The sequence below is a fragment of the Manis pentadactyla genome, chromosome 12, assembly GCF_030020395.1.
Source record: "Manis pentadactyla isolate mManPen7 chromosome 12, mManPen7.hap1, whole genome shotgun sequence".
Classification (NCBI taxonomy): Eukaryota; Metazoa; Chordata; class Mammalia; order Pholidota; family Manidae; genus Manis; species Manis pentadactyla.
The window spans coordinates 23,379,716-23,407,262 of NC_080030.1; the positions used below are offsets into that span (position 1 = coordinate 23,379,716).

The 27,547-nt window shown below is 58.8% G+C and overlaps 3 protein-coding genes across 7 annotated transcripts; 1 reads left to right on the forward strand and 2 right to left on the reverse strand.

Moving 5' to 3' along the window:
- Positions 1-3,492: 3,492 nt before the first annotated feature.
- On the reverse strand, positions 3,493-8,521 carry GTPBP3 (GTP binding protein 3, mitochondrial). 2 transcript variants are annotated; one of them, XM_036893337.2, is made up of 9 exons: positions 6,958-8,513; positions 6,273-6,520; positions 6,076-6,162; positions 5,785-5,987; positions 5,547-5,619; positions 5,309-5,452; positions 4,986-5,151; positions 4,419-4,697; positions 3,493-4,233 (listed from the first exon to the last, which is right to left on the reverse strand). In XM_036893337.2, exons 1-9 carry the CDS (start codon positions 7,008-7,010, stop codon positions 4,008-4,010), a joined length of 1,479 nt encoding a protein of 492 aa, XP_036749232.2. In that variant the 5' UTR covers positions 7,011-8,513; the 3' UTR covers positions 3,493-4,007. The 2 variants fall into 2 exon arrangements, 1 of the variants encoding a protein (XP_036749232.2); XR_005026359.2 differs by having other exon boundaries at positions 4,094-4,233; positions 4,348-4,697; positions 6,958-8,521.
- A 196-nt stretch (positions 8,522-8,717) lies between these two features.
- On the forward strand, positions 8,718-18,355 carry ANO8 (anoctamin 8). 4 transcript variants are annotated; one of them, XM_036893334.2, is made up of 18 exons: positions 8,719-9,047; positions 9,804-9,914; positions 10,041-10,173; positions 10,355-10,493; positions 10,574-10,670; positions 11,282-11,398; positions 11,480-11,607; positions 11,703-11,864; positions 12,189-12,341; positions 12,456-12,582; positions 12,708-12,763; positions 12,868-12,942; positions 13,722-14,510; positions 14,772-14,963; positions 15,078-15,209; positions 15,297-15,407; positions 16,254-16,920; positions 17,747-18,355. In XM_036893334.2, the coding sequence occupies exons 1-18, from the start codon at positions 8,942-8,944 to the stop codon at positions 18,118-18,120; spliced, it is 3,669 nt and encodes a 1,222-aa protein (XP_036749229.2). In that variant the 5' UTR covers positions 8,719-8,941; the 3' UTR covers positions 18,121-18,355. The 4 variants fall into 4 exon arrangements, with proteins under 4 accessions (XP_057346217.1, XP_036749229.2, XP_036749230.2 ...); XM_036893335.2 differs by having other exon boundaries at positions 15,318-15,407; XM_057490234.1 differs by lacking the exon at positions 15,297-15,407 and having other exon boundaries at positions 8,718-9,047.
- Positions 18,356-20,265: 1,910 nt separating this feature from the next.
- Positions 20,266-27,344, reverse strand: DDA1 (DET1 and DDB1 associated 1). Its single transcript, XM_057489213.1, has 6 exons — positions 27,330-27,344; positions 26,821-27,216; positions 22,800-22,880; positions 22,533-22,584; positions 21,767-21,828; positions 20,266-20,921 (listed from the first exon to the last, which is right to left on the reverse strand). Exons 1-6 carry the CDS (start codon positions 27,342-27,344, stop codon positions 20,811-20,813), a joined length of 717 nt encoding a protein of 238 aa, XP_057345196.1. The 3' UTR covers positions 20,266-20,810.
- Positions 27,345-27,547: the final 203 nt, after the last annotated feature.

The following is a 27,547-nucleotide window of genomic DNA, read 5'->3' on the forward strand; positions in this document are numbered from 1 at the left end:
TACTCCAGTCATGATTTCTTCTTTGAAAAGGCACCACCTGGCTGTGAGCAAGAAAAGACTAGAAAGAAGATAAAAAACTGAAGAACCCCTTTCTCCAACATTCCCAGGCCAGGAAACCCTTGAACCTGGAACAAATGTGTGGGGCACCAGCCTCCCCCAAAGTATAGGCATCTCCATATGGGAAGAGAAATGGCCAAGTCATAGTCAGTGGAGGCTCCTGAAATGACCACAAAGCCCCCCAGCATTGCTGTCATTTGATGTTTCTTTAAAATAGTAGACATGGAAAAAGCAGTTTCTTAAAAAGCAGATTATCCTTTTGTAGCCTTTGCTTTTCTAGTTTGCAAAGATTTCCCCAAGTATTGACAATGATTGCCAAGGGACCCCAGACTGTCGTGAACTGCAGGAACTCCTCCTCACCAAAATGATGCCAGGAACAGTATCACACAAGTCTCAGGCCATTTGTTCTGTTTTGTTTTGTCACGGCAAGGTGAGATGCCAGTGTTCAGTTTGGGAGCACATCAACTCACCAATCACTAAATCAGCTGGTAGCTGGGAAAAAGCAAGTTACAGAAATACATGAAAATCATGTTGCACCCACCAGACTGGGGGAAAAAAGCTGAAAAGCCATAATACCTACTGCTGGTAAAGATGCCCAGAAAAGGACATTTTCCTACGGGACTGGTTGAAAGGCAAGTCTCATCATCGCCCTTCTGAAATTAGTTTGGCAATATTTAATAAAAGTACACATGCACAAACACTTTAACTCAGCAACCCCATTCCTGGGACTTTATTGCTGAGAAGCAAAAACTCCAGGAAACAAAGCAAATGGCCATCGGTGGAAAAACAGCCTAAAAATTGTGGTCTCAAATCTCCCTCCCCATCTCCACCCCATCCCCTGGGGCCCTGGATTGGGAGGGGATGAGTCACGAGGAACCAGGCTGGCAGCCCTGCACTTAGGGCAGAAGGGACAAAGGAGTGATATTTCCTGGATACGGAAACCCCGGGCGAGAGACAGCGTCTGCAGGAAACACTCGGCTGGGGCCCCACCAAGCCAGGGCAGGGGGGTCAGCCAGGCCAGGCAGCCTAGACAAGCCAGTCTTGGAGGCCCCAAGGAAGCAGGGACATCCCTGACCCCAAGCCTACTGCCTGGGAAGCCTGGAGCACTGGAGAGGAGCAGACTCTGGCTAGTCCTCACGACCGCAGTATGTCTGAGCTTGGCTTCTGCTGTCAGATGTCCCTGGGTTTCAATCTTGGCAAAGTTTATCTCAGTCCCCATTTTCTCATTTGAGAAATGGGTGTAATCATAATCATTCTAAACTCTCCAGATACAAAGGCAAAGGTCTCTGACTCTTGGTCAGTCCCTCCCACCCAGATCAGCCCAGGATATCAGCCCTGCAATCGGCCCCCACACCTGGCTCTGGCTCAGTCCTCCCAACCACTGGACCTCAGCCTCCACCTCCAGTATGGTCCCCATGCTTGTCCAAAGGGATCGTGCCATCACAGGATTCTGGCCACATCCTTCTGCTCATACACCCTCTGTGGCTCCCTATTACCCTGGGAAAAAAGACCAGGTCCTCAGCTCTCTTGTGCCCCTGCCCCCACAACACACACACAGTGCAGCCCCTGCTGCCAGCTGTCCTGGACATTAAATTTTCTGACTAAAGGCTCACTGACTTAATTTGTGCTGTGCCCCCAGACTAGGATGCCTTTCTCTTGCTTGGAAAATTCTTCTTCCAAGGCTTGGCCCCAGAGATTCTTCCTCCAAGCAGCCCTCTTGATGTCCCGGTGTAGCCCTTACTATCCCTGGGGGTGCCTCCCAAACCCACCCCTCCCTCTTTGCAGTCCTGACCCCATAGCTCTGATTCCCCCAGGCTGGTGACTTCCCTGGGGTCCAGGCAGGGATGGAGTAGCAGTCAGGGAGCAATTGGCAGACCCACCCCCCAGACTGGTCCAGCCACTGACTCTTTAGGGATTTCCTGTGACCTCTATAAATAACCCCCATGGCTTCCCACAAAACCACCTCATCCTTCTTGGAAAAAAGGGACTGTAGCCAAGGACCTTGTGCCGGGGCCTGACTGTGTGCTGGGGTCCACCTGTGTGCCGGGCCCTGACTGAGGAAGTGGTTGGGGCCCAGGTATCTGCCCCAAGGATGTCTCCCTCCCCATCCGGACCCACTCATCCCTCCTGGGAACCCTCCAGATCCTCCCCACTTGGAGGACGTCTGGACGTCCATGCCCCACTAGACCCACTTTATTGTTTTTCTTCTCTGGGCATCAGTTTGTTTCTCTGAAAAATGGGTATAATCGACTCAGTTCACAGAGGGACCCTTTCCTTCTAGGAGCCCCCCATTCGGGGATGATCCCAGTTGTTGAAGAAGCAAATAAATCAACAAATAGTGACATATTACAATGAACTTTGTGAAGACGGAGCATCAGGGGTTCCCCTTAATGGGGTGACTAGGGAATTCTGGGTACCTCCTGAAAACCCTTTTTGAACCTCCCAGCCTCTGCTCATGGGTCCCCTAAAACCAGAGAGCTTGTATCATCTACCACTGGAGGTGGAGCTCTTCATGTGATTCTTGAAAAGATCCTGACCCTATTTAAGACTCAGTCGGCCTCTGGTGAGTTAACCATTCAGAGGCCATCACATGCTGTGAGTGTGGAAGCCTGGGTCCTAGGACCTGAGTGGCTGGAGCTTTGGTGGGTGACCGCAAGGACCATCTCATTAGAGTGAGGTGCCCTCTGCTGGCTTGTCACCAACATATCATGCTCCCCATCAGTCTCAGAACCAAAGGCCTCACTAACAGGCCCTCCCCCTCTTTTCCATCTCATCTCCTTCCTGCCTCCCTCACTGTTTCATCCACACTGGCCACCTCACTACTTCTTGAACACACTACAATGCTCCCACCTCAGGACCTTTGGACTTGCTGTGCCCTCCGCTTGGGATACCCTCATTAGCCTCCTCCATCTTGCTTCCCTCCTCAGCATGCAGATGTCAGTGTAAATGCCACCTGTGGGGCATCCTGCCTGCAAGGCCCTAACTAGGGCAGGTCTACTCATTGTAAGATCACACAGCAGTCATCAGACCTCAACATAAGGAGCTATGTCTCTAACAAGGGCAGGGGTGACGTCTGCTTCTTTCCTTCTGTGTTCCCAACACCCTGTACAGAGCCTGTCGCACAGAAGGCCCTCAGTGCACTCAAGCTAGAGTAGAACAGACCTTTGGTACTGGTATGTGCCAGTGCCAAAGCTAAGGACCCGTAGCAACTAACTGCTTCTGTGAGCCTCAGTTTCCACTCAGGAAAACTGTAACAAAATACCCACCATGTTGCCTGATTATGAAGACCCAATAAAATGATGTACATAATTCTAGCACGAACAGGTGCTTGATAAATATTCACCAAGTAAGGGAGTGAACAAGTAAGGGAATGACAAAGCTTGGGGAGGGACTAGTGACCCAGGATTTTGCAAGTCACTTTCCAGACACTAGAGGTAAAGTTTCAAGATTTATACTAAAAAAGGAATGACAACTTACAGAGCAATAAACACACAATTTATGTACAAAATGTAAGATAAAACATACATTTTGAAAGCACATCCACAGGTATGCAAACATGCAGAGAAACTTCTGGAAGGACACAAGTTTCGCTGTGATGCCAGGAAGTGGAGATTTCCTGCTTGAACATTTCTGGATTGCCTGAGTTTTTTATATTCCTTTGGTATTGGTATTTGCAAAATAAATTATGGGCTATGAAAGAAAGACCGCTGAGGCCATCCAACCTCCATCCTGGACCCTCCACTCCTATTCTCTCATAACTGGAAGCCCAAAGGGACCTCTGCTCAACCCCACTCCAGGCCTGACATCCCCACCTAACCACACCCCTGCGTGCCCGTGAAAGACAATCTAGCCAGTTCTAGCTTGGTTACCACAAGCAACAGGAAGCTCACTACCCCCAAAGGCAGCCATCTGACTTCATTGTTTTGGGGTCAAGTTCTTCAGTGGTTCCCTCACTTTCCCACGCAGAAGTCACGGAAAATGATGTTCAGGATCTCATCAGTGCCCCCTTTACCGGTGAGGCAGGCCAGGTGCCCCCGGGCAATGCGGAGTGCCTCAGCTGCCAGGGCCAGGTCTTTGGCCTGCCTGTAGTGGCTGAGGGCATCCAGGCAGCTCTGGAGGTGATGCTGGTGCCTTGCGCGTGTCAGAAGCGGTGGGCCTGTGGATGGGTTCCCGCACCTGGAAGGGACAAAGGACGTGGTCTATCTCAACCTTTGCAACTACCATTTGAAGTGGGGGTGATCGTACCCATTTTGTAGGTATAGAAACTGAGCCTGAGGGGCAGGTATGTACCCAAAGCCAGTGGCTCGGTCCCCGCTTAACTTGGATGGACAGCGGACGTGGGACAGGAGGGGGGTGCTCACATTGCAGCCAGCTCCTTCCTCAGGACCTCCAGCAAGCCATCTAGTCCCTCCCCGGTCAGGCAGGAGAGCAGCAGGTGAGGGCTCAGGTCAGGACGGTGGTCCAGACCCCCAGGGGGCAGGAGGTCTGACTTGTTCAGCACCAGCAGGAGGCGCTGGCTGTTCCCACTGGGGCTCTGGACTCCTGCGGGGGACACAACGGTGTCCAGAAAGTTGCAGCTGGATGGAGATGCTAGGTCAGAGGCGTCCAACACTGCCAGAATGACATCAGCCTGCTCCAGCCTGGGGGAGCAGGGAGAACCAACTGAGCAGGGACCACAGAATTGAATTAAGGATGTTGGGTGGGGCCAAGCATGAGGGTCAGGGCAGAGCCCAGGGTGAGAGGGCGGGGCCAAGCAGGTTGGGTACTGCGGACAGGGGCCTAACTTAAAGGGCTGCCCTCCCCAGATCATCAATTGACTCACGGGAGCTTAGCAGCCTGATTCAGGAAGAATGAAAAACAAAAAAGCAACAGGGAGAAGCAGGAGAGGGGGGGCCTAGTTTCTCCCTTCTATCACCCTGCCTGACTACCTCTTGCGGGCACGCAGGATGCCCTCTTGCTCCACCTGCCCCATGCCCTCCCGCAACCCAGCAGTGTCGCTCAGCAGCGCAGGGAATCCAGCCAGGTCCACGGGGGTCTCCAGCACGTCACGGGTGGTCCCTGGCTCTGGGGACACGATGGACACAGGCTTTCGGCCTGTGGGGGGAGGTGAAAGAGGAAAGGGTCGGGTGCAGGTGATGGAGGGTGCTCCCCTGGCTGGACTGAGCCTTCATCCTTTTGGCCCCTTTCCCACACGTGAACCTAGCCCAGTAACCTAGCTCATGGCCCTAACCCCGGTCCACCTCCCACGCACTGAGCAGGTTCACCAGGCTGCTCTTGCCAGCGTTGGGGGGTCCCGCGACCACAACGTGCACCCCTGAGCGAAGCCTTTGCCCGCGCCTAGCATCTTGAAGATGTGCACCCAGTACCACCTCGAGTCGCCGCACTTCAGTGTCAGCTGTGGATGGAAGAAAGCAGAGGGTAGGAAGTGAGGGAAGCCCTGGGGGCCGAAATACCAGGTGTCCCCACCCCTCACCCCCAGGTGGAACCACCTTGCTCCAGGACGCCCTCCTCCAGGTTGTCATCCTCACCAAAGTCGATATAGGCCTCCACATGGGCCAGAGCCTAGGGGAGGGAGGGACGGGGTGTGATCACCCAGGAGCCCACCCCTCAACCCCTGAATGTGATCTAAGGGGCCAGATTCGAGGCTCATGCACAGAGTGGGCACTCTTGTGCACAGGATGGGCAGGTGAGGTCTCTGAGGCAGGGAATGCACAAAAAGGGGCTTGCCTTAGTGAGGGTCTCAGCCCATACACGGCAGAGGTGGCCCAGTTCCCCGTCCAGCTGCCTCAAGGCCTGCCGCCTCTGTGCTTCGGTTTCCGCATGGATCAGATCCGCCAGCCCCTCCACCTCGGTCAGGCTCAGCTTCCCGTGCGCAAATGCCCTCCTAGTGAACTCGCCCGCCTCCGCAGGCCGCAACCCAGGAACACTGCCTGGGGGTACGATCCGGGTCCTGAGCTCCCTGGCCCCTACCCAGGCCCACTGGCAGAGCCAGAGCTGGAACCAGGGCTGCAGACTTACCCAGAGCCTGCAGGATGCCACTCACCACCGCCGGGCCTCCATGCACGTGGAACTCCGCGCAATCCTCACCCGTGAAACTTTGGGGACCTAGTGTGGCAAGGAGATGGGAGTCAGAAGGACACAGCCTACGTAAATGCCTGGAGCGGGTAAACTGGGTCATGGAAGCTATAGGAGGTTCGAGATGCGGGGCCCTTCACCTGGGAACCAGAGCACCAGCGCGCGGTCCAAGGGCTCCCCGGAGCGGGGATCGTAGAGCACCCGCAGGCTGGCACTGCGAGCCGGGGGCAGGGCCCGGGGCGCCGTGAGGCTCCGGAGGGCCTGGCTGCTGGCGGGGCCGCTGGTCCGGATCACCGCGATGCCGCAGCGGCCTTGGCCGGAGCTCAGCGCGAAGACAGTGGCCCCACAGCCGGGGACCGGGCCGCCACTGCCCAGACGGCTGCAAGGTCTGATCCCAGAGAGGAGGAGGGTCAGTGTATCTAAGAGGCTGTGCCGCAGAGTGGCAGGTGGACTGAGGGCTCGATGGCCGGGAGATGCCCCATGTGGAGGCTCTGCGGCCGGGGGAAGGACATATTGTGGGGTGTGAGGCCAGAAGGTGACCAGCTTGAGGTCTCTGAGGGCGTAAGTTCACCAAGGTGTGGGTCCTGCGGCCAGAGGATGGGTTTATTGTGAGGGTGAGGGGGCTGATGTCAGACGGTGACCCGACTGGTACTCTGAGACCGAGGTGACCCAGACGTGGGCTCTGCGGAGGGGGTTGAACAGATTGGGGCTTGGACGAAAGCGAAAGGTGTCTCTGCCGCAGGGAACGGACCCCCAGATACGAGGAGGAGGGTTGGGAGCCCAAGCAGCTACTCGCGCTGTCACACCCTTCCCAGGTCGCCCCACCTGCGAGGCCCACGTGCCGCCGGGGCTACCAGCGTCCAAAGTCGCCGCCACATGGATTCACAACCAGCGACCAGTCAGCCAGCTTTGCCTGAGCGGCTTCGAGTCCGGCGGGAAGCCCCGCCCACTCTGGGCGTCACTGGCAAAATGCTCAACGACTTTCGGTTATCATTGGGCCCCATGGAAGACGTACCGCCCACCGACTAAAGGTCTTTGTTTCTATTGGCTGGTGCCAGGGACGAGGTAGGGGACTGCACACCCGGTGCAGCTATACGGAGTTCCCCCAGCAACATTAGACCGGGCTTTTAGGATCTCGAGCTGCAGGGATTCCAGACACAGGAAATGAAGAGCGGGAGGAAGGACAGGGCTCCGCACAGGGTTGTGGGAGTTTCCATCCGGCCTCTCCGTAGCTTTAGGTGAGGTATGTCGGAGGCCGGGATGGTTGAGTTCCGGGGAACCCACGCAAAATCTGGCCCTGGTAAAATCTTGTTCAAACTTCTGGGAAGTTCCTACTTGTCTTTCTGGAGCTCACCAGTTTCTCGCCCCTCCCCTGCTTTCCCTCCTGCCATCCCCTCCGTCTCGGATCCCGTTCTTCACTCGAAAAAGTCATCCTTCGAGCCTAGCTCCAACGTTCCCTTCATCCGGGAAGCCTTCCTGGCACCTCCAGCACAACCCTCTATTCTCTCTGGGCTTCTCTGATCCCGGCCTGTTACCGCAGAGCTGAGCGTTCAGTCTGTCTCTGGCTCCCCGAAAGTCACAGAGGGGAGTCTCGGAGATTACTTTCTGGTAAACCCGAGACAGTGCTGAATCGCGGAGTAAAACGCTGTTGGTTGAATTCCCGGCACTGGCTGGGCTGTGTCTTCGCGGGCGCTTTCGCACGGCCAATCCTCTGGTTCTTGGACGGAGCGGGCGGGTGGTGCAACTGAACTTTGGGAAGAATCGGTGAGACAGGCTAGACTTCTAATGCCCCCATGCCCCGCCCTGCTCAAATTTTTCATTCGCAAAAGTGGGACAAACGAACGATGACATTCGCCATCTCCCTGCTCCATCTGTCACAAAGTATACATCAGAGTGTTACCTCCTCAGAGAGGACCTACAGAGTTGCCAAGTTTAGCAAATAAAAATACAGTCCTCCCAGTTAAATGTGAATTTCAGATAAACGCGTAAATATTTGGCATGACCGAAAAAATTACACAGGACACAGTTATCCCAAAACGTAATTCGTTGTTTATCTGAAATCCACATTTACTTGGGCTTCCTGTATCTTGTCTGGCACCCGGACCCCTGACCATCCTGAGTAGCCACCTCCGTTAGCCTGAGAACCCAGCGAGAGCAGGGGTCCGGTCTGGTTCTCAGCACACAGTAGGCTCTTTAAGAGTTCAGGGCTTAACTGGACGAAGAGGCCACGGAGCGTGTCCTAGGAAGCCGAACGGCATATGCTAAAGTCCTGAGGCAGCAGGACCTGCTATAATTATCTATTCACATTCCTGCAGTGATGAAGTTATTGCTACCTGGAATCTATCCCGACCAGGCCCGCCCTGGGTAGTCAAAGCACGCCCATCTCAGATTCCAAACCCCGTCTTTGCAGATCGGGAAACTAAGATTTCCAGGAAGAAAGCACAGGCCCTGGGCGGGCGGGGACGAGACTCAAAATATGAAGCGGGCGGGGTCAAGTTGGAGAATACACCTTCGGTGCGGGCGGGGACGAGCACCAGAGAGCGAGGTGGGCGGGCGAGAACAAACCCCAGAAAACAACATGGGCGGAGTCAAGATCCCGAGAACGACATGCCCCGGGCCACGAAGGAGAATCGAGATTCGGCGCGGGCGGGGACGAGAAGCAGCGCCCGGGTACGCGGGGACGGCAGCCGGCGCGGGCGGGAGCGGCCTTTGTCTCCTCCGGCTCTTTCCGCCACTGCACCGGCCCCATGAGCCCGCGGCCCCGCAGCATTCGGGCTGTCCGCAGCCCCTGAACTGACCTGCCCTGACCATGGCCGAAGCCGCTTCCAGCGCCGGGGGCACGTCCCTGGAGGGTGAGCGCGGCAAGAGGCCCCCTCCCGAAGGCGAACCTGCAGCCCCGGTGTCTGGAGTTCTGGGTATGTGTGCGGCGGCTGGATTTAACAGGGTTGCAGGTGCCTAGGATGCGCGCGGCAGCTAGACGAAGACGGGGATTGGGGTCAGCTCTCCTGGGCTTGGAGTACAGTCGAGGGGCCGGCTCCTCCCGGCACTGCGGCTGTAGCCCGGCGGGCGCGGCTAGGACTGTGCTGAGGGCGGGGGTCCCAGCGCAGAAACCAGGACACGCCCCCCGAGAGCCCGGTCCTGGGGCTGAGCCCAGTCACCCTTTGAGCCATCTGATCACGGAGGAGCAGGGATGCGCTTGAGAGAGCCTTTTCACAGAGGATACAGAATCATTCGGTCCTGGGTTCAAATTCCAGCTCGCCTGTATGACCTTGGGTTTCATGACTTAAACGCGTGGGGCCTCAGTTTCCTCACCTGTGAAATGGGGGTAAGAACCTCACCCCGCCTGACATAATGTGGTGAAGTGTTCAGGGCTGCTAGTGAGCGCCCCATGCATTGTGGTTTTTGGAGGCGGAGCTGGGCCCCAAGAATGAGTAAGATTTGTAAGGGAGGACCTGGGGGAAGGGCATTCCTGGAGGAGGGCCTGGATGGTGCAGGGACGTAGAGGGAAGAAAATATGCCAAGTCCAGAGATCGCAGGGCCTTGAATGCCAGGCTGAGTGCTGAGGAGCCGTAGTTAGTGTGTGAACAGGGGGTTGGACTGGAGGCACTGGACTGGAGGCTGGTGCTGGTCCCAGAGAGGCCTGACCCCTGCTCTGCCCGACCTGCCCCTAGATAAGCTTTTTGGGAAGCGGCTTCTGCAGGCAGGTCGCTACCTGGTGTCCCACAAAGCATGGATGAAGACAGTGCCCACAGAGAACTGCGACGTGCTGATGACCTTCCCAGGTACCTGTGCCCACCTTCCTGGTGCCCAGACTGGGCTCCCCTGACCTGGGCGTCCCTGAGTGGGAGTAGGTGAGAGGCCTTGGGCCCCTTGTGGCAAGAGCCATTGGTCCCTGTGCCCCTTGGCAGACACCACGGATGACCACACGCTGCTATGGCTGCTGAACCACATCCGCGTGGGCATCCCTGAGCTCATTGTGCAAGTCCGCCACCACCGCCACACTCGTGCTTATGCCTTCTTCGTCACTGCCACGTATGAGAGGCGAGTCCCTGGTCCTAGCCTCTCGCTGACCCTGCTACCCAGCTCCCCGCCTTCTGAGCGCCAACTGCAAGGTCCAGCCGCCCTGCATTTGTCCCAGGAGGCCGCCAGGTACACCATCCCTAGCTCCAGGATGGTGAGCTAGGGTCTCCCCGTGATCCCACCTCCCCTGTCCTCCCGGCAGCCTACTCCGAGGAGCCGACGAGCTGGCTCTGCGCAAAGCAGTGAAGGCAGAGTTTGGCGGGGGCACCCGCGGCTTCTCCTGCGAGGAGGACTTCATCTACGAGAATGTGGAGAGTGAGCTGCGCTTCTTCACCTCCCAGGTGCAGCTGACTCTGGCCCCCAGCGCGCATCCCTAGCCCACGGGCTGCTGCTCCCAAATCTGACACCCTGTCCCCTGCAGGAGCGCCAGAGCATCATCCGCTTCTGGCTGCAGAATCTGCGAGCCAAGCAGGGCGAAGCCCTGCACAACGTTCGCTTCCTGGAGGACCAACCAATTAGTGAGTGAGGCGGGACCAACCTCCAATCACACGCGGGGAGTTGGGTGGGGCTGTTAGAGGAGAGCCTATGAAGGCAGGAAGGCGGGGGCTCAGATCCAACCATTTAGGAGCTGGTGGGATGGGCGGGGCCTGTGAGTAATCAATCAACGCGCTGGATGGGTGTGGCCTTACTAAGGGAGGGGTGGGGCTTGTCCCCTGGGAAGCAGTTCCAGGAGAAACTTAAGGGCGTAAGTCAGTGGCAGGACCATGGACAGCACTCCCCCCGTACTATGTGGTGCCGCCCTGGACCTCAGTTTCCCCTTCTGACTCCAACTTTGCAACATTTCTCAGATGTTCAGCGCCATTAACTGAGACCAAATGGCTTTTTTTTACAATATGGTTCCCTACTAAAGGATCCCACCCCCCCAAATTTCCTGCACCCTCTCCCTCCTGCCCTTGCACCTCCCAAATTCTGAAGGAGAACCAGATATTCTGTTCTACCCAGAACTTCTCCCCTGGGAGGAGACTCTGCAGGTTTAAGGGCAAGCAAAAAATCGTGACTTGGGTTTCAGCCCAGAGGACTGGCCAGGCCAGGCACAAGTGCAGGGTTACCTGTTCTTGTTCCCCAACAGTCCCTGAGCTGGCAGCCCGTGGGATCATCCAGCAGGTATTCCCGGTCCACGAGCAGCGCATCCTGAACTGCCTGATGAAGTCATGGGTGCAGGCCGTGTGTGAAAACCAGCCTCTAGGTGTGACCCCGGGGCCGGAGGGTGTACAGGAGTCCCAGGAAGTAGGCAGCATTGACCAGGATCCCCTTGCTCCCTTGACAGACGAGATCTGCGACTACTTTGGCGTGAAGATTGCCATGTATTTTGCCTGGCTGGGCTTTTACACATCGGCAATGGTGTACCCAGCTGTCTTTGGCTCTGTCCTGTACACATTCACTGAGGCTGATCAGGTGCTGGGTGCAGGCCGGGCAGGGACTGGGGCGCCCAAGACACCCTTCTCCTTAGGCCGGCCTGGCCAACAACTCAGCCTCCTCTACCACCCCAGACAAGCCGGGATGTGTCATGTGTGGTCTTCGCGCTTTTCAACGTGGTCTGGTCAACACTCTTCTTGGAGGAATGGAAACAGAGGGGGGCAGAGCTGGCCTACAAATGGGGAACGCTGGACTCCCCTGGTGAAGCTGTAGAGGAGCCACGACCCCAGTTCAGGGTCAGTCAGCTGTAGAGGGGGTCTTGTCCAGGGACTCCAAGAATGGGGGGTAGAAAATAAAACTTAAAAAAAAATTTTTTTTTTAATTAAAAAAAAAAAAAGAACGGGTGGGTAGAGGCAGGGGGCACCATAGGGGCAAGGACAAGGAGTTGTGAAATAGGGCTGCATCATCAAAAAGGGTTTGCCAAGTGGGAGAGGGGGTGGGAAACTGGATTTGAGGGACTTAAAAGGGTGCACTTGGTGGGGGGGCGCTGTGAAAACAAAGGCATAGGCAGGGGCAGCCACTCTGGCCTCATGCTGGGTCCGGCCCCTGCCCTCTGCCAGGGTGTGAGACGTATTAGCCCTGTGACGCGGACGGAGGAATTCTACTACCCGCCCTGGAAGCGGATGCTCTTCCAGCTGCTTGTCAGTCTCCCCTTGTGTCTCACCTCCCTGGCCTGTGTGTTCCTGCTCATGCTTGGCTGCTTCCAGCTGCAGGTGACCTCTGGCCCCCAGCCCTGCCCTTGGCCCTGACCTGACGACCAGCTGCCCAGGTCCACCCTGAGCTAAGCCCAGCTGCCAGGGTGACCTGTGAACCTCCGGCCTCTGCAGGAGCTGGTGCTGAGCGTGAAGGGGCTGCCCCGTCTTGCCCGTTTCCTGCCCAAGGTTGTGCTGGCCCTGCTGGTCAGTGTTAGTGCTGAAGGCTATAAGAAGCTTGCTATCTGGCTCAATGACATGGGTAAGTGCCACAAGGGGGATGTCCCACCCCCCCAATCCCAGGCGGAAGGTCCCCCTTGCCCTTCTGGGTCCCCATTGCTCTCAGGGGGCCTGGGCGGCCCCCTCACTTGCCCCCTTGGTCCCCAGAGAATTACCGGCTGGAGAGTGCCTACGAGAAGCACCTCATCATCAAGGTCGTCCTGGTGAGTGGCAGCCAGCAGGAGGGTAGGGGGTCCACGTGGGGCATGGCAGTGGCTCTCGGGGACCAGGGCAACAGGGTGACTCCCCACATGCCTGCTTCCCGCAGTTCCAATTTGTCAACTCATACCTGAGCCTCTTCTACATTGGCTTCTACCTCAAAGACATGGAACGCCTGAAAGAGGTGAAGCCCCAACCTGAGGCAGTGCCCCCAAGTGGTGGCCAGCGGGGGGCCAGACCTGGCCCAAGGGGTCCATGGGCTCTCCAGCCCCTCCCCCTCCTCCATCCTTCTCTCCTCTCTGTCCGCCTGTCCATGTGTCTTCTCTCTGCCTGTCCCCCCATCTGTCCGTCCATCTGTCCATCAGTCCTTCCACAGCTCCTGCTCGTCCTGTCCCTCTCCCAGAGCCTTGATCAGCAGCTTCAGGCGGTGCTGGTCTCACTCGTGGCCCTCTGGTTCCACCTGTTCCTCCTCTCCCTCTGGGGCCTCCTGCTCATGGTCTGGGCTAAAGTATGGGCAGGTGGCAAGCCCACAGGGCCTTGCCAGGTTGGCAGTATGGTGTGCTGGGGGCCTCACACCAAGCCAAGGGTGCATGCTTAAAGCTGATGTGGGGCAGGTGGCAGGAGCCCTTCAAGGCCCTGGGCAGCAGCTGAGCCCCTGGGCAGTGCTGTAAGCAGGGAGGCAGCCCACCACCACCACCAGGGTGGAGACGTGCATTGCCTGCCCATGTGGCTAGGAGCACTGTGGCCTGCGGGGCTGTGGTTTGTGGCAGGTGACCCGTGGCAGAGGCTGCAGAGGCTGAAAGCTGGGACCTCCATGTCCAGGGATATCCAAAGGGGTGGGTGAGCATCGAGTTCAGGGCATGTGTCTGTATATGGCCTCTTGGAGGTCCCAACTGCCGGTCAGGTGCCCAGACCTCTCCCACCCTGCCACCTGGCCTCTCTCCACCCCCTTCCTGCCCCCAGATGCTGGCCACCCTGCTGATCACCCGCCAGTTCCTCCAGAATGTACGCGAGGTCCTGCAGCCGCACCTGTACCGGCGGCTGGGCCGAGGCGAGCTCGGCCTGCGGGCTGCCTGGGAGCTGGCCCGTGCCCTGCTGGGCTTGCTGAGCCTCCAGCGCCCTGCGCCCCGCCACCTCGAGCCCCAGACTGAAGAGGGTGGTGGCAGCAGTAGTGGGGGAGGCCGCAGGTGTCTCGGTGGAGGCTGTGGGGCACCTGAGGAGGAGGAGGAGGCCACAGTGGAGCGGCGGCCTCTGGGGGAAGACGGGGAAGTGGTGGATGGGCCAAGGGGGGGAAAGGAGGAGGACGAGGAGGAGGAGGAGGCCGAGGCCGACGACGAGGAGGGCGAGGAGGGCGGCCCCCTGGACTGTGGGCTCCGGCTGAAGAAGGTCAGCTTCGCTGAGCGTGGGGCCGGGTGGCGGCAGCCCAGCCCGGAGGCCCTCCTGGAAGAAGGGAGCCCCACTATGGTGGAGAAGGGGCTGGAGCCAGGTGTACTCACACTGGCCGAGGAGGACGATGAGGCTGAGGGGGCTTCCAGCAGCCCTGAGCGGGAGCCCCCAGCTGCCCTGCTCCGCCGCGCTGGGGGTGAGGGCCGCGACCAGGGGCCCGACGGTGGCCCAGACCCAGAGCCGGGCCCTGGTGACTCCGCCCGGAGGCGGCGGCAGGACAGGTCATCTTGGATCGACCCGCCTGAGGAGGAGCACGCGCCCCAGCTCACCCAGGCGGAGCTCGAGAGCTGTATGAGGAAGTACGAGGTGAGGAGTGCCACTGCAGGGCCACTGTGGGTGGCAACAGGGCCCTCGGAGGGGCGGGGCACACAGTCTGAGCATAGAGGTGTGTGGGGTGGGGGGGAAGAGATGGGGCCCTTGGTGTGGGTGGGAACCTGCCAGCGGGTGAGCTCTGGGTCCCTGTGGGTAGTCTGAGGGAGGGGGCTGGCAGAGAGGACGGCAGTCTAGGGGAGGCGGCGTCCGGGTCTGAGGGAGGGCTCCAGGCCACACCCAGGTGCCTGCCCACAGGACACCCTCCAGGACTACCAGGAGATGTTCGTACAATTTGGCTATGTCGTGCTCTTCTCGTCTGCCTTCCCCCTGGCTGCGCTGTGTGCCCTGGTCAACAACCTCATCGAGATCCGCAGCGACGCGCTCAAGCTGTGCACGGGGCTGCAGCGGCCCTTTGGGCAGCGGGTGGAGAGCATCGGCCAGTGGCAGGTGTGGAGAGGGCTGAGGGCAAGCAGCCAAGGTCCAGGGGGTGCCAGGGGGGAGCAGGAGACCAGGCACGGTAGCCAGACCCCACCTGAGCACCCCCGCCATGTCCCCTTGCAGAAGGTGATGGAGGCTATGGGTGTCCTGGCAATCGTGGTCAACTGCTATCTGATCGGCCAGTGTGGGCAGCTGCAGCGCCTCTTTCCCTGGCTCAGCCCTGAGGCAGCCATCGTGTCGGTGGTGGTGCTCGAGGTGGGGCTGGTGGCTGGGTGGGGTGGTGGGTGGTGGGTGGTGGGCAGGCATCCCTTGGGCATGCAGCCTTCTCCTCTGTCATCTCAGCACTTCGCTCTGCTCCTCAAGTACCTCATTCACGTGACCATCCCTGACATTCCTGGTTGGGTGGCAGAGGAGATGGCCAAGCTTGAGTACCAGCGGCGGGAGGCCTTCAAGGTGTGTGGGCTAGGCCTGGCTCCATGCCCTCTGTTGCTCCATGGGACCTCTCCACCTCTCCCAGCCATCAGCCAGGTCCTTCGCAGGAGAGCAAATACGCAGGGCCCAGTACGTTAATTTTTGCTCCAAATGAGCCGGTACCTTCCAGAATCCTGGCAGTATCCAGCACCAGGCTGGTACTTGTGCACGTGTAGTCCAGCAGCGTATGGGGCCAGCAACACGGCAGACGCTTTCTAGAAGCACAGCCTCTGCCACATTCCTTAGAAAGTTGCAAGGAGCTCCCCATGAGGCTGCACATGATCCGTGTCCACACTGCCAATGCAGCTTCTCGCTGCAGGTGGCCACCGGGCATGTGAAAAGGGGGTGGTGGTTCAAGTGGGAAACAGAACTTTTATTTTAATTATTTAAATTGATATTGACAAAGCACGTGTGGCTGCTGGCAACTGGGCTGCCCAGGGTGGACTCTGGCCTGTGGCAGTCACAGCTCTGTCTCTTATCCGTTCTCCAGAAAGCAGGGGACCAGCAGGGCCTGATACTGTTTATGCTCAACCGGTTTCCAAGACATTATGTGGCAGGTGGCCAGGGCCAGAGCTAGGGGCCAGGGAATGTTGGTCCTCTTCTCCATTCTCAGAAAGTGCTGGCACGGGTCTAGGGAGGCAGTTGGTGCCCAATCAGTGTTTGGATCTCTCCCCACTTCCCCAGAGAGCCCCAAGGTGGGTCTTGGGATGCAGCTGGCACCCCGTAAGTGCTTGGTTCTCCCCAGTTGCACAGAAAGCACAGGCAATGGCATCTGCGCACCCACCCCTCTGCCAGCCCCCTCCCATAATGGCTCCACTCTGCCTGCAGAGACATGAGCGCCAGGCGCAGCACCGCTACCAGCAGCAGCAGCGGCGGCGGCGGGAGGAGGAGGAGCGCCAGCGCCATGCAGAGCACCATGCCCGGCGGGAACGTGACGCTGGTGGCAGGGAGGAGGCGCGGGCCGAGGGCTCCAGGCTGGACCCCGCTGCCCCTGAGAAGGCCTCAGCCAAGGCCAAGGGCGGCGGGCCAGGCAGCCACGGGCTGGAGCGGCCCAAGCGCCCGGGGTCCCTGCTGGCCCCCAACAATGTCATGAAGCTGAAGCAGATCATCCCACTGCAGGGCAAATTTCTGTCATCTGGGGCCATGTCCTCGCTGGCTGGCGCAGGGACAGGCCCGGCTGCCCGGGCTCCCCCTGCCCAGTCACCCACAGGCAGTGACACCCGCCTGCCAGCCTTCCTCAGCTTCAAGTTCCTCAAGTCACCCGAGACCCGGCGGGACCCTGAGCGCAGCCATTCGCCCCCCAAGGCCTTCCATGCCGGCAAGCTCTTCCCCTTCGGCGGGGCTAGGGCTGAGGCCGGGGCCAACGGGGCAGGTGGGCAGGCCCGGCCGGACGGGATCCCCAGCGGTGGCGGAGGCCGGGCCCAGCGGAGTGGGCCAACAGACGAGGCCTCGGCTGAGGAGCCAGACACCCCCAGGCCTGAAGAGGAAGCCTCAGGTCACAAGCTTTAACTCGGGGGTGGGGGCACTGGGCTGGGCTTTGTTGGGGGAGGTGGGCCGCCAGGCCTGGGGAGAGGGCTGCAGGGGACAGAGGAGGCCCCATCGCTGGCACCAGGTGGGGACCTGGGTACGTGGTACATGGAGCCTCTCTGGCAAAGCCTTCTCAGTCTCTCCGGGATCCTTGAGAACCTGGAGCCCCGTTCCTGAGCCTCCTTACCCCACGGAGTGATGCCAAAGCTCCCGTCCAAGAACCCATCTGGGGGCGCCCTGCCCACCACACTCCAGTACAGGAGAGATAAGGGAGGCCCCTTCATCACTTGGCCCAGTATCTCCTGCACCCAGCAGACACCATACTCAGCTCACTCTGGGGGGACTGGACCCCCTAGGCCTCTATGCAAGCCCCCACCCTGCAACCCACATGTTCCAGGAGGCCTTCCTTGGAGGAGAGGACCAGGGCTGCCCACCCAGGGAGCCCCGGGTGCTTGGCCACAGGCTGCACCCACATTTGTGCTGAGCAGAGGCACAGGCCTCGCCCCCACTACCCCTCCCAGCTCCACAGTCCCAACCCCCAGCCTGTGGTCCAGCAGCCCATCCGCTGGGAGCCCAAGAGGTGGCCCCTCCTCGTGAGGGGGGTGGGGCCCAGGGCCTGAAACAAGGGATGCACCCGCAGCTGCCCTCGCCCATTCCCCACCGCGTGCCACTGATCAGAAGCAATAAGGCCCCCGATGTGCCTCGAAGGCCGGGAGGGAGCACGGGCAGGGTCCCGAGCGGGGTCCGGAGGCGGGGGCGGCATCCCCCCGGAACGGCCCCTCTCGCCTCCGCAGGGACAGAGCTGGCCCTGGTGGGCGCCCCTGCCCTCCGCACCCGCCGCAGCCGGAGCCCCGCGCCGCCGCCGCCGCCGCCAACGTCGCTGCCCCGGCCCCCGACACCTCCCCCCGGTTGCTGGCAGTGGGACGGGCCGTGGGGCTGCGGGGGCGAGGGCGCCGCCGCCCGCCAGGCCCCCGCCCTCGCCGAGTGCCCGCCCTGCGCCCTGGCTGGGCCCCCGCCCGCCCCCCAGCCCCTGCCTGGGGACGCCAGCTTCTACAGCCTCCCTCCCCCACCACTGCCGCCCAACTCCGAGGCCCCCGAGCCTTCGGCGCCCTCGCCCAGCGCCAGCCCGAGCCCCCAGGCCGTGTGCTGGCCCAGCGGCTGGCACTAGCTCCGCCCGCCTCTCTGCCTTCCTGTTCTCATATGCAATATCAGCCCTGGACCGGCCCCGGCCTCCCCTGCCCCCATCTGCCGTTTTCTTTTCAACCAAGATGGGGGAGACGAAAGGAAACCCCCCAAAACCCAACAGAAAACACAGAATAGGCGATTATTTATTTGTTTTTAATTTATTTCGTCATATTTTTGTAAAACGGCAGAAATGCAATAAAAAGTATATTTCAACAGTGCCAGAGGACGGAGCAGTGGATGGGACCTCCAGGGGCCCAGTAACTTGACATTGGCACTCTTTTGAGGCCTGGGGGAGGCACCCCTCCTGCCCTGTAACCTTGAGGGCCACCTGCTAAGAACTGGGTCTTGAGGCTGGAGACGGAAAACTCCAGACTGTGCTGCTTTTGGGTCAGCCCAGATTTGGGGGCCAACTCCAGGCCCCAGGGCCCCTGGGAGGAGCTGGAGAGCCTCAGGCCCTGGCATCAGACTCCTCGACAAAGGGAGCAATCTCAAAGTGCTGAAAGGACTCAGCAGTTTGGACTCCGGGCCTGGGTCCCAAGTTGGCCTCAGCAATGCAGGGTGACAGGGGTGACACAGTCCCCTCGGCCATTTTCTGGCACACCCATCTCCCAGGTATAATTTGGTATCTGAAAATCAGAAGGCACCTGGCACCCGAGTTGTGGTGCTGAGGGATGTTAGGGGGTGGCACTGGGGAGTGGCTAGGGTACCCTACTGTGGGACATCTGTCAGACCCAAGTTGCTGGGACTCTACTGTGTGATCTGGGACTGGATGTAGCCTCTCCCACCCTCAAGCATGCCCACATCCAAAGACTCAGAGCTCGATGTGGCCCGCCCAGAGCTGGGGAAGCCCAAAGGGGAGCCAGTGTGATGACGGGGCACTTTGGGGAGGCTGTGAAAAGAGACACGGGTTGAGGCAGGACAGCAGCCTGTGCAAAGGCACAGAGGTCATGGGAAGGCAGAGTAGGGGCACCCCAAAGGCAGAAGAGGGTGAAGATAAGCTGAGAGGCCTGTGCTGGGACGACCACAGGGAGGATGTGGGACCCCTGCCAGAGCCACAGATGACACTGGCAGCAGATGGAACCCAGCCCCTGAAAAGGAGCCAGGGCTGGAGAGAAGAGGGCAGGTGTGCCACCTGATCCCACTCTGCCCCAGGGCCTTTGAAGCTGAAGTCTGCCATCTTCTCAGACGCTAGCAATTGACAATGCCACATGCCTGCCCAAGACCGGACCAACCCGAAACCCTGGGATTCTGAGGAATCTTGAGTACCCTTGGGGACACAGCCCACCTGAGCACAATCATGGTCAAGCTTGCATTTCCTTAATGTCTGCCACATGACCACAGGGACCCAGCTCTGGTGCAGATGGTGCTGGGCTGGGAGACAAAGGCCTGTGGCACAACTGGGTGCCTGGCCCAGGAAAGGCCAATGCTTCCACCTTGGGAGGCACTAGGCGGCCCAGGGCTCAGCAGTCTGGCCCAGGCAGGGCCCTTGTGATAATCTGGGGTAGACATCCCCTCTAGCTCCATGGCCCAACCCCTCACTACCCCCAACCCCGAAGCTGAACTCTCAAGTGTGGCCTCCACTTGAGGCTGGTTGGGGAGAAGCACCGTTCCCATGGCCCCAAGCCCAGTGGTCAAGGCCTCGAACCTTCTGCCCAGAGCCTAACACCTCCTATGTCTCCAAGCTTAGCGCCAAACCCAGCCCAATAGCTGCCCTAGAGTGGCCGTGTATCTCAGACCTATGGCCCAGACGAATGTCCCCTGGCACTCCCAAGTGCCTCCTCTGAGCCAGGGCATGTTGAGGCCAGGCCACCTGGGCTGTCTTTGGTGGCTTGTGGGTGAACCGCCCTGACCCACGGCGTCCCAGGCATGAGGTCGACCACAGCTCTGTCCTTGGCATGGACCGTCTCTCAGGGGTGTTCTGGTCCTTGAGGACACCTTGTAAGTGAGGCAGGGAATGGGTCCAGGCAGGTCTTGGCTCCAAGTGAGGTGGCCGCAGCAGGCCCAAGAGAGAATCCAGCTGGTCCTGAGGCCCCAGAGTGTGGGCCCCGCTCAGCTCTGCTTGTTGACGATGGGATGACTCAGTGGCTCCATCCTCTGGGGCTGAGGCACGCGGAGCAAAGACGCGAGGTCAAGTCGGAAAGATCCTTTTATTGGGGTGGACATGGAGCACGCACTAGTCCATGATAAAACGACTTAAGAGAAAGATCCGTAAGGGCCAACTTCTCCCCCTGGTGCATGCTCAGAGCAAGGTCTGGGCACAGAATAGGTCCTGGCCAAGTCTTTAGGGCCCAGACCAGTGGACGGACGCAAGAACGGCCCCCAGTTGTGCTGCTGGCCGCTCTAGACCCTCACAGACAACTCTGATCTCCAGGGGAGATTTGGGGGCAGGAGGAAAGGAACTGAGGGCAGGGGGTGTTGGGTGAATAATGTTTTTAAAAAGCATCTACCAACATCACACTACTGGGTCTGACGTCCCCTTTAACCATCGCTTGGTACATTTTACAGCATAAATAAAAACTCAAGGAAAATAAATACATTGGCTCCTATGAGGTTGGAAGTGGTATGGGTAGCCAGGCGTAGGCAGGCTGGCAGGGGTGGGGGGGGCAGTGCTTACACAAGGCTGTTGGGCGAGGAGCAGACAAGACAGGAGGCACCAGTGGGGGAACAAGAGTCTTAAGTGTCCTCGTGCATGTCTGGGCTGTCAGTCCGTGCGACCTTGCGGGGGGGTGCCGAGCTCTCGCCGTCGAGGTCCACTTGTTCCTGGTCTCTCTTTTTGGCAGCATTCTGGGGGGCGAGGGAAGGAAAGGGGGTGTGTTTCTTCACTTGGGTGAGCTCCCAAAACCCATGCCCTCCCAGGCTCCAGGGCTCCGTGGCTCGCAGCCCCTCCTGCCCTAAAGCACAGTCCCCTGGGGTTGCTGGCCTGTGACTGCAGGTGTTTCCTGGGCATGAAGGAGTCAGCATGCCTCGTGATGACCCACAGTCGGCCCAAAAGGCTCAGATGAGCCATCCAGCTGTCTGGAGGCCAAAGGGCTCTCATGAACCGCGCATGGCCACAGAGAGAAAAGCAGGGTGGTTTGGGAAAGTCTGCTCTCCCGGATGGCAGGAATCTCAGCCTGCAAGCCTGGGAAGGGAGAAGGGGTGAGCCAGGCAGCTCGGGTTGTCTGAGCAGCCACTTCGTCAGGGGTCATGCTCCAACCCCGCCCAGAGCAGGTCACTACTAATGTCCAAAATTAGGCAAAAAACCTGACCGTTAGAAGGCGGCCTCTGGGGCAACGGAAAGAAAGACAACTTTTCACTGCAACTATGCTCTTAAACAACGTTGCAACATTAAAGAGATTCTAGGTAGCGACATTAAAGCCCATGCTCAGCACAGGCCACAGGAGCCGGCCCTTGGCATCCGCCGGCCTTGGTGTGCTCGCTCGGCCCCTGCCTGTCCCTGAGCCCCAGAACCCTACGGCCTCTGCACTGCCATTCGTTCCTCTGGACACTCTTTCTTCTCCTGTATCACCTGGTGAACTATTCAGCCCTCAAGGCCCCACCTGAACACCTGGTCTCACAGCCACCCTTGTCCTGCCCCAGTGCTGGGCATCGTGTCCCAAGCCTTGGCACTTGAACCCCAGGGATCTTACCTTTTTGTCCCATTGCTGATGTAGGTAGCGCAAAAGGATGTTTGTCTTTTCTGTTACAATGACTGAGGAGGAAAGACAGAGAAAGTCACAGGAATAGCCTGCAGGTGACCCAGCTCCCGTCCTGGCCTGTGCCACCCACCCCTGGTCTCCAGGCCCATATCTGCCTGGCTGGATTTCCCAGGACTCCATGTCTGCACCCCTACCCCAGGGAGGAGCGCTCGGGAAGCCATGTTTCCACTCCTGAGCACACAATTGCTGCCAGGAGCAAGAGCCACCTGCTCCACCTGGGTCCCTGCTTCCCAGGGAGAGGCTGTTCTCTGCCAAGCACGGGACTCCCCCCTTGGGCAGCGGAACAAGCCCTGCCATGAAGGCTCAGGCAGACCAGCAGCACAGCCCTGAACCCACCCAGCAGGCACAGGGAATTCTTTTTCACAGTTCAGATAAAGCGTCACAACCACAAAAAATAACCTTGGGGCCCTCCTGCTCTGTGGGATCCTGGCCTTTCTTGCAGGGCCCTCTGCTGGTTACTCCCTCCCTGAGCTGCCCGTTGCATAGGACTTGTCTCAGGGTCTCTGTCACAGAGCTGGCAGGGGACAACCAATTTGATGGGAAGGGCCAATGAGCAGCAGGAGAGGGCCAATGAGGGATCCCCCGAGGGTGGGTGCCTCCATATGGAGATCGGAGGGTCTGGGAAAAAGCCAGGCTTCCACTGCTCCCGCCTTCCCCTCGGCAGCCCAGTCACAGCAGACTGACAGAGAACACTTACTCTGTTCAGACGGGTACTCCCGCGTAGGCAGGTAGACTGAGGGACGTCGGTTCTGGGGGAGGGTTGGGAAGACATGGGTTAAGAGGGCAGGCAGGAGGACTGGAGTCCCCGTATGCCTCGACCTGGCACCCACCCCCCAGACCCGATCACAAGACGTCCAAGGATCTCAGGCAGGACTGGGTTTAAAGGGCCCCCGATCGTGAGGTGCACATCATCCCCTTAGCCTGGCAGCTCCCCAACTCCTCCCAGCACGCAGAACACACTCACCGAGGCTTTGCACACAGAGTCAGCATGAAATCGACTAAAATTGCTTTTGTTGTAGACGGGCAGTCCTTTCAAAAAATCTGCCTAGAGGACAGGGAAATGGGAAATGAGAACCCGGGCAGCAGGCCGGGTCAGCCCTGGGGCCCCTGTGGGATGGGTGTCCAGGGCACTTCTGCACTCCTTCTGTTTTTCTGTTCAAGTTTTCTAGAAAAAAGCAACCAGCCCTGGGAAAGCGCATGTTCTCCTTCAGGGTCTTCACAACAACCCATAACCAGGCTAGAGGGAGGGAAATAGGCCCAGAGAGGACCGGTCACATTAAAGTCAGGATTAAGCATCAGGGGGGAGCCGGACCAGGCCTGTCCCCGGCACACCTGCCCTCTGTGCTTGTTGAGTACTATATTCCTGGTCTTGTTTCCCTTTACCCACCTTGAGAGACCGTGGATGGAGAAAGACACATCTATCCTAAGAAACTCCACAGGCTGCATGACAACAAAAGGGGATTGAGGAGCAGAGACCTGGGGTAAGGGGACAGGGTGGCTGGGACAGAGAAACGGGAGTCCTGGGTCAACTGAGCTCCTGCGTTCTGAGAAAACTCAGAAATCTAAGTCTTACCATGTCACTGCCTACTTTTAAAGTGGCTGGGCAGAGGTAAATAGGTCTGTGGGCAGGGGGCAGCTCAGGGGCTGCCCTGGGAGGCGACACTGCCTGGTCCACAACCCGGCCTCTCACAGGGAGGGCAGGAGTCTGCAAGCCAAAGATCATTCACAGCCTGACCCTGGGAAAGTCCTTTTGCTCTGACACTCTAGCATTAGCTGGGCAAGGGCTCTGGAGGGGAAAGACTCTGACTCTGGGCAAAAGCAGACTGTCAGCCAGGAGGTGAGTCTCAGCCACAAGACAGGGTAGTAAAGGCCAGCGGGAGCCATGTCCACTCCCAGGACACTGAGGCATGAGAGCCTGAGGTGCTCGGGAGGGGCAATGGCCAAAAGCCTGGTGAAGGGAGGGACTTCTCAGCACAGCAGAAGGGCAATGCTGTCATCAGCCAGGGAGGGGTTCTGCATATGGCCTGCCAAGGGCTGGAGTCACCTTGTAGTAAAGATGAGGAAATTGAGGCAAAAAGGTCACATGACACTCGTCTGAGGTCACACAGTCCCAACGAGAAAACAAGGAAGTCAAGTGAACCCAGCTTTGCTCAATCTCAGAAGCTAAGTTCTTTCTTTGACATACCAGTGCCTCAGTTTGAGGGCTCAGAGCTCCTGCAGGCTGCATTAACCCTCGGGAAATCTATCCCTAGATCTGAGCTCAGGCAGTAAGTTACACAGACCTTAGCTGCTGTTTGGGTGCTTCCCACCACCCTCCAGGGCAGGTGGGAGGGCCGGCCAGGAAGCTGGCCACCCCTCCCACCCAGGAGTGGCCCTCACATCTGGATGACCTACTGCCCTGGAGCCGGCTCAAAGCCCCTCAAGCCTACCTCCCCCATCTCAGGACCCCTACTTCAGCTCCACTCTAGACTACAGGGCCCACTCTATCCCCCGGCCAGGTGTTCTCAGGTGCCTACTATGTGCCAGGCAGCAGGGCCCTGGGGGGGGCGCCACAGCACACCTGCTCCTGGCCCCAGGGAGCACCAGCCACTTACAGACACACAGACGTGGGTCAAAGAGCTGTGCCGGGAGGGCAGAATGGCCATTACGAGCAGGGTGCCACAAGGTGCCATGCAGCCCAGGACAACCCAGGGAAAGGTCTGGCTAGTTTGGGGCATCAGGGAGTGCTGCCCAGACCCCCCAGAGTCCTGGCACAGCTTGGCCACGTGGCCCCCCAGCTGTGTGTTGTGCTATCCTCCAAGAATGCCCTTCTTTTCCCCATGTGAGAAACACCTGCCAGCCTGTCCGCTCAACTCACAATTCCCCCGCCCCTTCCCTCGCCTCACACCTCGGGGAGCCTCTGCCAGAGGTGCGCTCAAACCCCACAAGGTCATGTTTACACATCACCTCCCTGGCTGGACTGACACCTCCCTGAAGGCAGAGGATAAGACAGGCAGGACTCACATGGGGCCAGGCCTCAGAGTGGTGAGAGGTGCTGGGGCCCCAGATGTGCACTAAGTCCCGGCTGGGTCCCTCCCTGGCTGTGCCTCCCTGCCCAGCTGCCTGTTCTGAGTTTGCACAAAGCATCGTCAAGGGCAGCAATTATCATCAATAAGTTTGTACTGAAAATGTGAAGAGAGGGCATGGCCAGAACTTCTTGTCAGCTTAGCAGGAAAACAAGGCCTCGGACACAGGGGGGGAAATCCTCACCTCAGCCAGACACATCCTATCCACAGCTGAGCCCAGAAACTGTCCACTGCCTCAGGAGACACTCACTGACCATGTGTGTGCCAGTCCCCGGGCAGACAGCTCACCAGCAATCCAACCAGAGAGAGATGAAAACAAATGGCATGCCAAGAGAGAGACAAGGGGGGCTCCCACAGCCAGGAAGGGCTCCCTTGAGGAGGTGATGCTCACAGGAGGAAGAACATTCCAGGCAGAAGGAGCAGCAGGTGCGAAGGCCCTGGGGAAGCAGGGACTTGGAGCCTTGAGAACCCGAAAACAAGGCCAGTATGGCTGGAGCTCGCAGACAGTGGGGTGAAGAGGGTGGAGATGAGGTCATAGAGGTGGGTAGGGGCCTCAGGGGCTGATGTGGGAGCTGGGGTCTCACCTGGGAAGAGGTCCCTGGATTGTTGCATATGCTGAAAAATGGTATAATCTGACTTACACCTTTAAAAACTCCCTCTGGTTCTGGGTGAATTACAGACTGCCAGAAGGGAGGGATGGAGGCAAGGAGACCAGGGAAGAGGCTGGGGCAGGCGTCCAGGAAGGACATAGCAGGGCCTGGACCAGGGAGGGGAGGAGAGGACAGATTTAGGACATGCTCTGGTTGCAAGGCCAGGAAGCACTCTTACAAACTGGGCATGGACAATGAGGCTGCAGCAATGAGTCAAGGGCAACGCCCAAGCTTGGGGACTGGCATGTTAGGAACCCACTTTCCCATTTTCTTCTGCCTATGGACTAGGGCCAAGGATTATGGGTTTTAGGCTGGGACCCTGGGTCCAGAAACAATGGGATTTTTGCTTGCCCCAACAAATGCTTCCATCACCTCTATCACCCTTGGGGGGTTCCAGTGAGTGATGGAGGGGGCTTCCACCCAATTCTGAGGCTGGGTCACTTTCCCACTTTAAAAGGGGAAGGAAGCAAGCCCTAAGAACCACTACACCCAAATCCCAGGACAAGCCAATGACCCAAAGGGGATTTTAACCTCCCATCAACAAGCTGTTATTATCCCCACTTCAGGACAAGCAGACAGCTGAGACAGGATGTTACCATCTCCAAGTCACCCAGCTCATCTGTTGAGCGTTCACTGTCCTAAACTCTACGACGTCAGTTCCCTGAATTGTCACAACCCTATAAGCACTATCGCCATGCCCATTTAACACAGAAGGAGCGTGAGGATAGGAGAAATGAAGTTGCTCCTTCTTTGGAGCAAGTCGGGGACCCGAATGGTGGCGGGGTGGTGTCAGAGCTCTGGGGGACCAGGAGTCCGTGATGTCGCACTTCCTTTGGCAACAAAGCCCCGCATGTCACCATGTCAAGCCCCTTCCCCCGCCCCGACTCTCAGGTCGGCCTCCCAAGCCCTCTTGAACTGGAGAAACCAAGCCCCGAGCGCCAAAGACGAGGTTTGAGCTGGGGGATCTCGAGGTACCCCCGTCCCCACCCCCAGAGATTTCCAGGGGGAGACGCGACCCGGAAATGAATGAGTTGCCAGGCCCTGGAAGTCAAGATAGGGTCAGAGGTCGAAGAAGCCGAGGTGGGGTCAGAAGGAAGCCTGCAGCAAGGACCCTGAGGCCTAAAGTCATAGGTCAGAACGAGGGGCGGGGCAGGGCCTGGAGGGGGCCGGGCCGGGAGGTGAGGGGCCTAGGGGATTGCTAAAGGTGGGAAGGCCCGCGTCGCCATTTTATTGAGCGGAGTAGGATTACGGGCCCGGAAGCTGCCCTCACCATCTTCTGTTTCCTCCGTCGCTGCCTCAGCCACCACCGCAGCCGCCACCGCAGCCACCACAGCCCCCTTCTTAGCCACCGCCGCACAGTAACTGCCAGCCACCGCACAGCCAACGCCGATGGCGCCGTCACCCTCCCGTCATTGGTCTGCCCTCTAGCCCCGCCTCCAGGATGTCCGTGCTCTGCGCGCTCCCATTGGCCAGATCCTACCAAATCGCGAGCCCGTTGGTCGCCACGCCCTTCGTGGTCAAGTTCGGTTGAGGAAGCAAAACCCCGCCCAGGACTTGGCGGAGGGGTGGAGGTGGGCGCTGCAAAATTCGGAAGTGGGCGGAGGCCGCATCCCCGAAACCTCTCGGGATTTGTGGTCCACAACTCCTGAGGTTCTGCAGCTTTCTCCTGGTTCTAGCGCTTGCTGCGCTTTTTTATATGGCGGGTTTCCTGGTTATCACAGCAGCCCCGGAAGTCTGGGACCCCTGTAGCCCTCCCAGCCTCCCCGCCGACGTCCCAACCTTAGATTTCCGCATAAACCGCTCCCGCACTAGCTGCTCGAGTATCTGTGAACTGACAATTCAGACTCTTGTTCAAACACCCGTGGGTCCCCAGTGCCCCAAGGATTCGACCCATCTGTCCTACCTCGTTTACCTTTTATCCTGATCCATTTCAATCTCTCCTCCGTTTGGGCCCTCATACACCCTACTACATACCCCAGGAAGCCTTCGCTTACTGC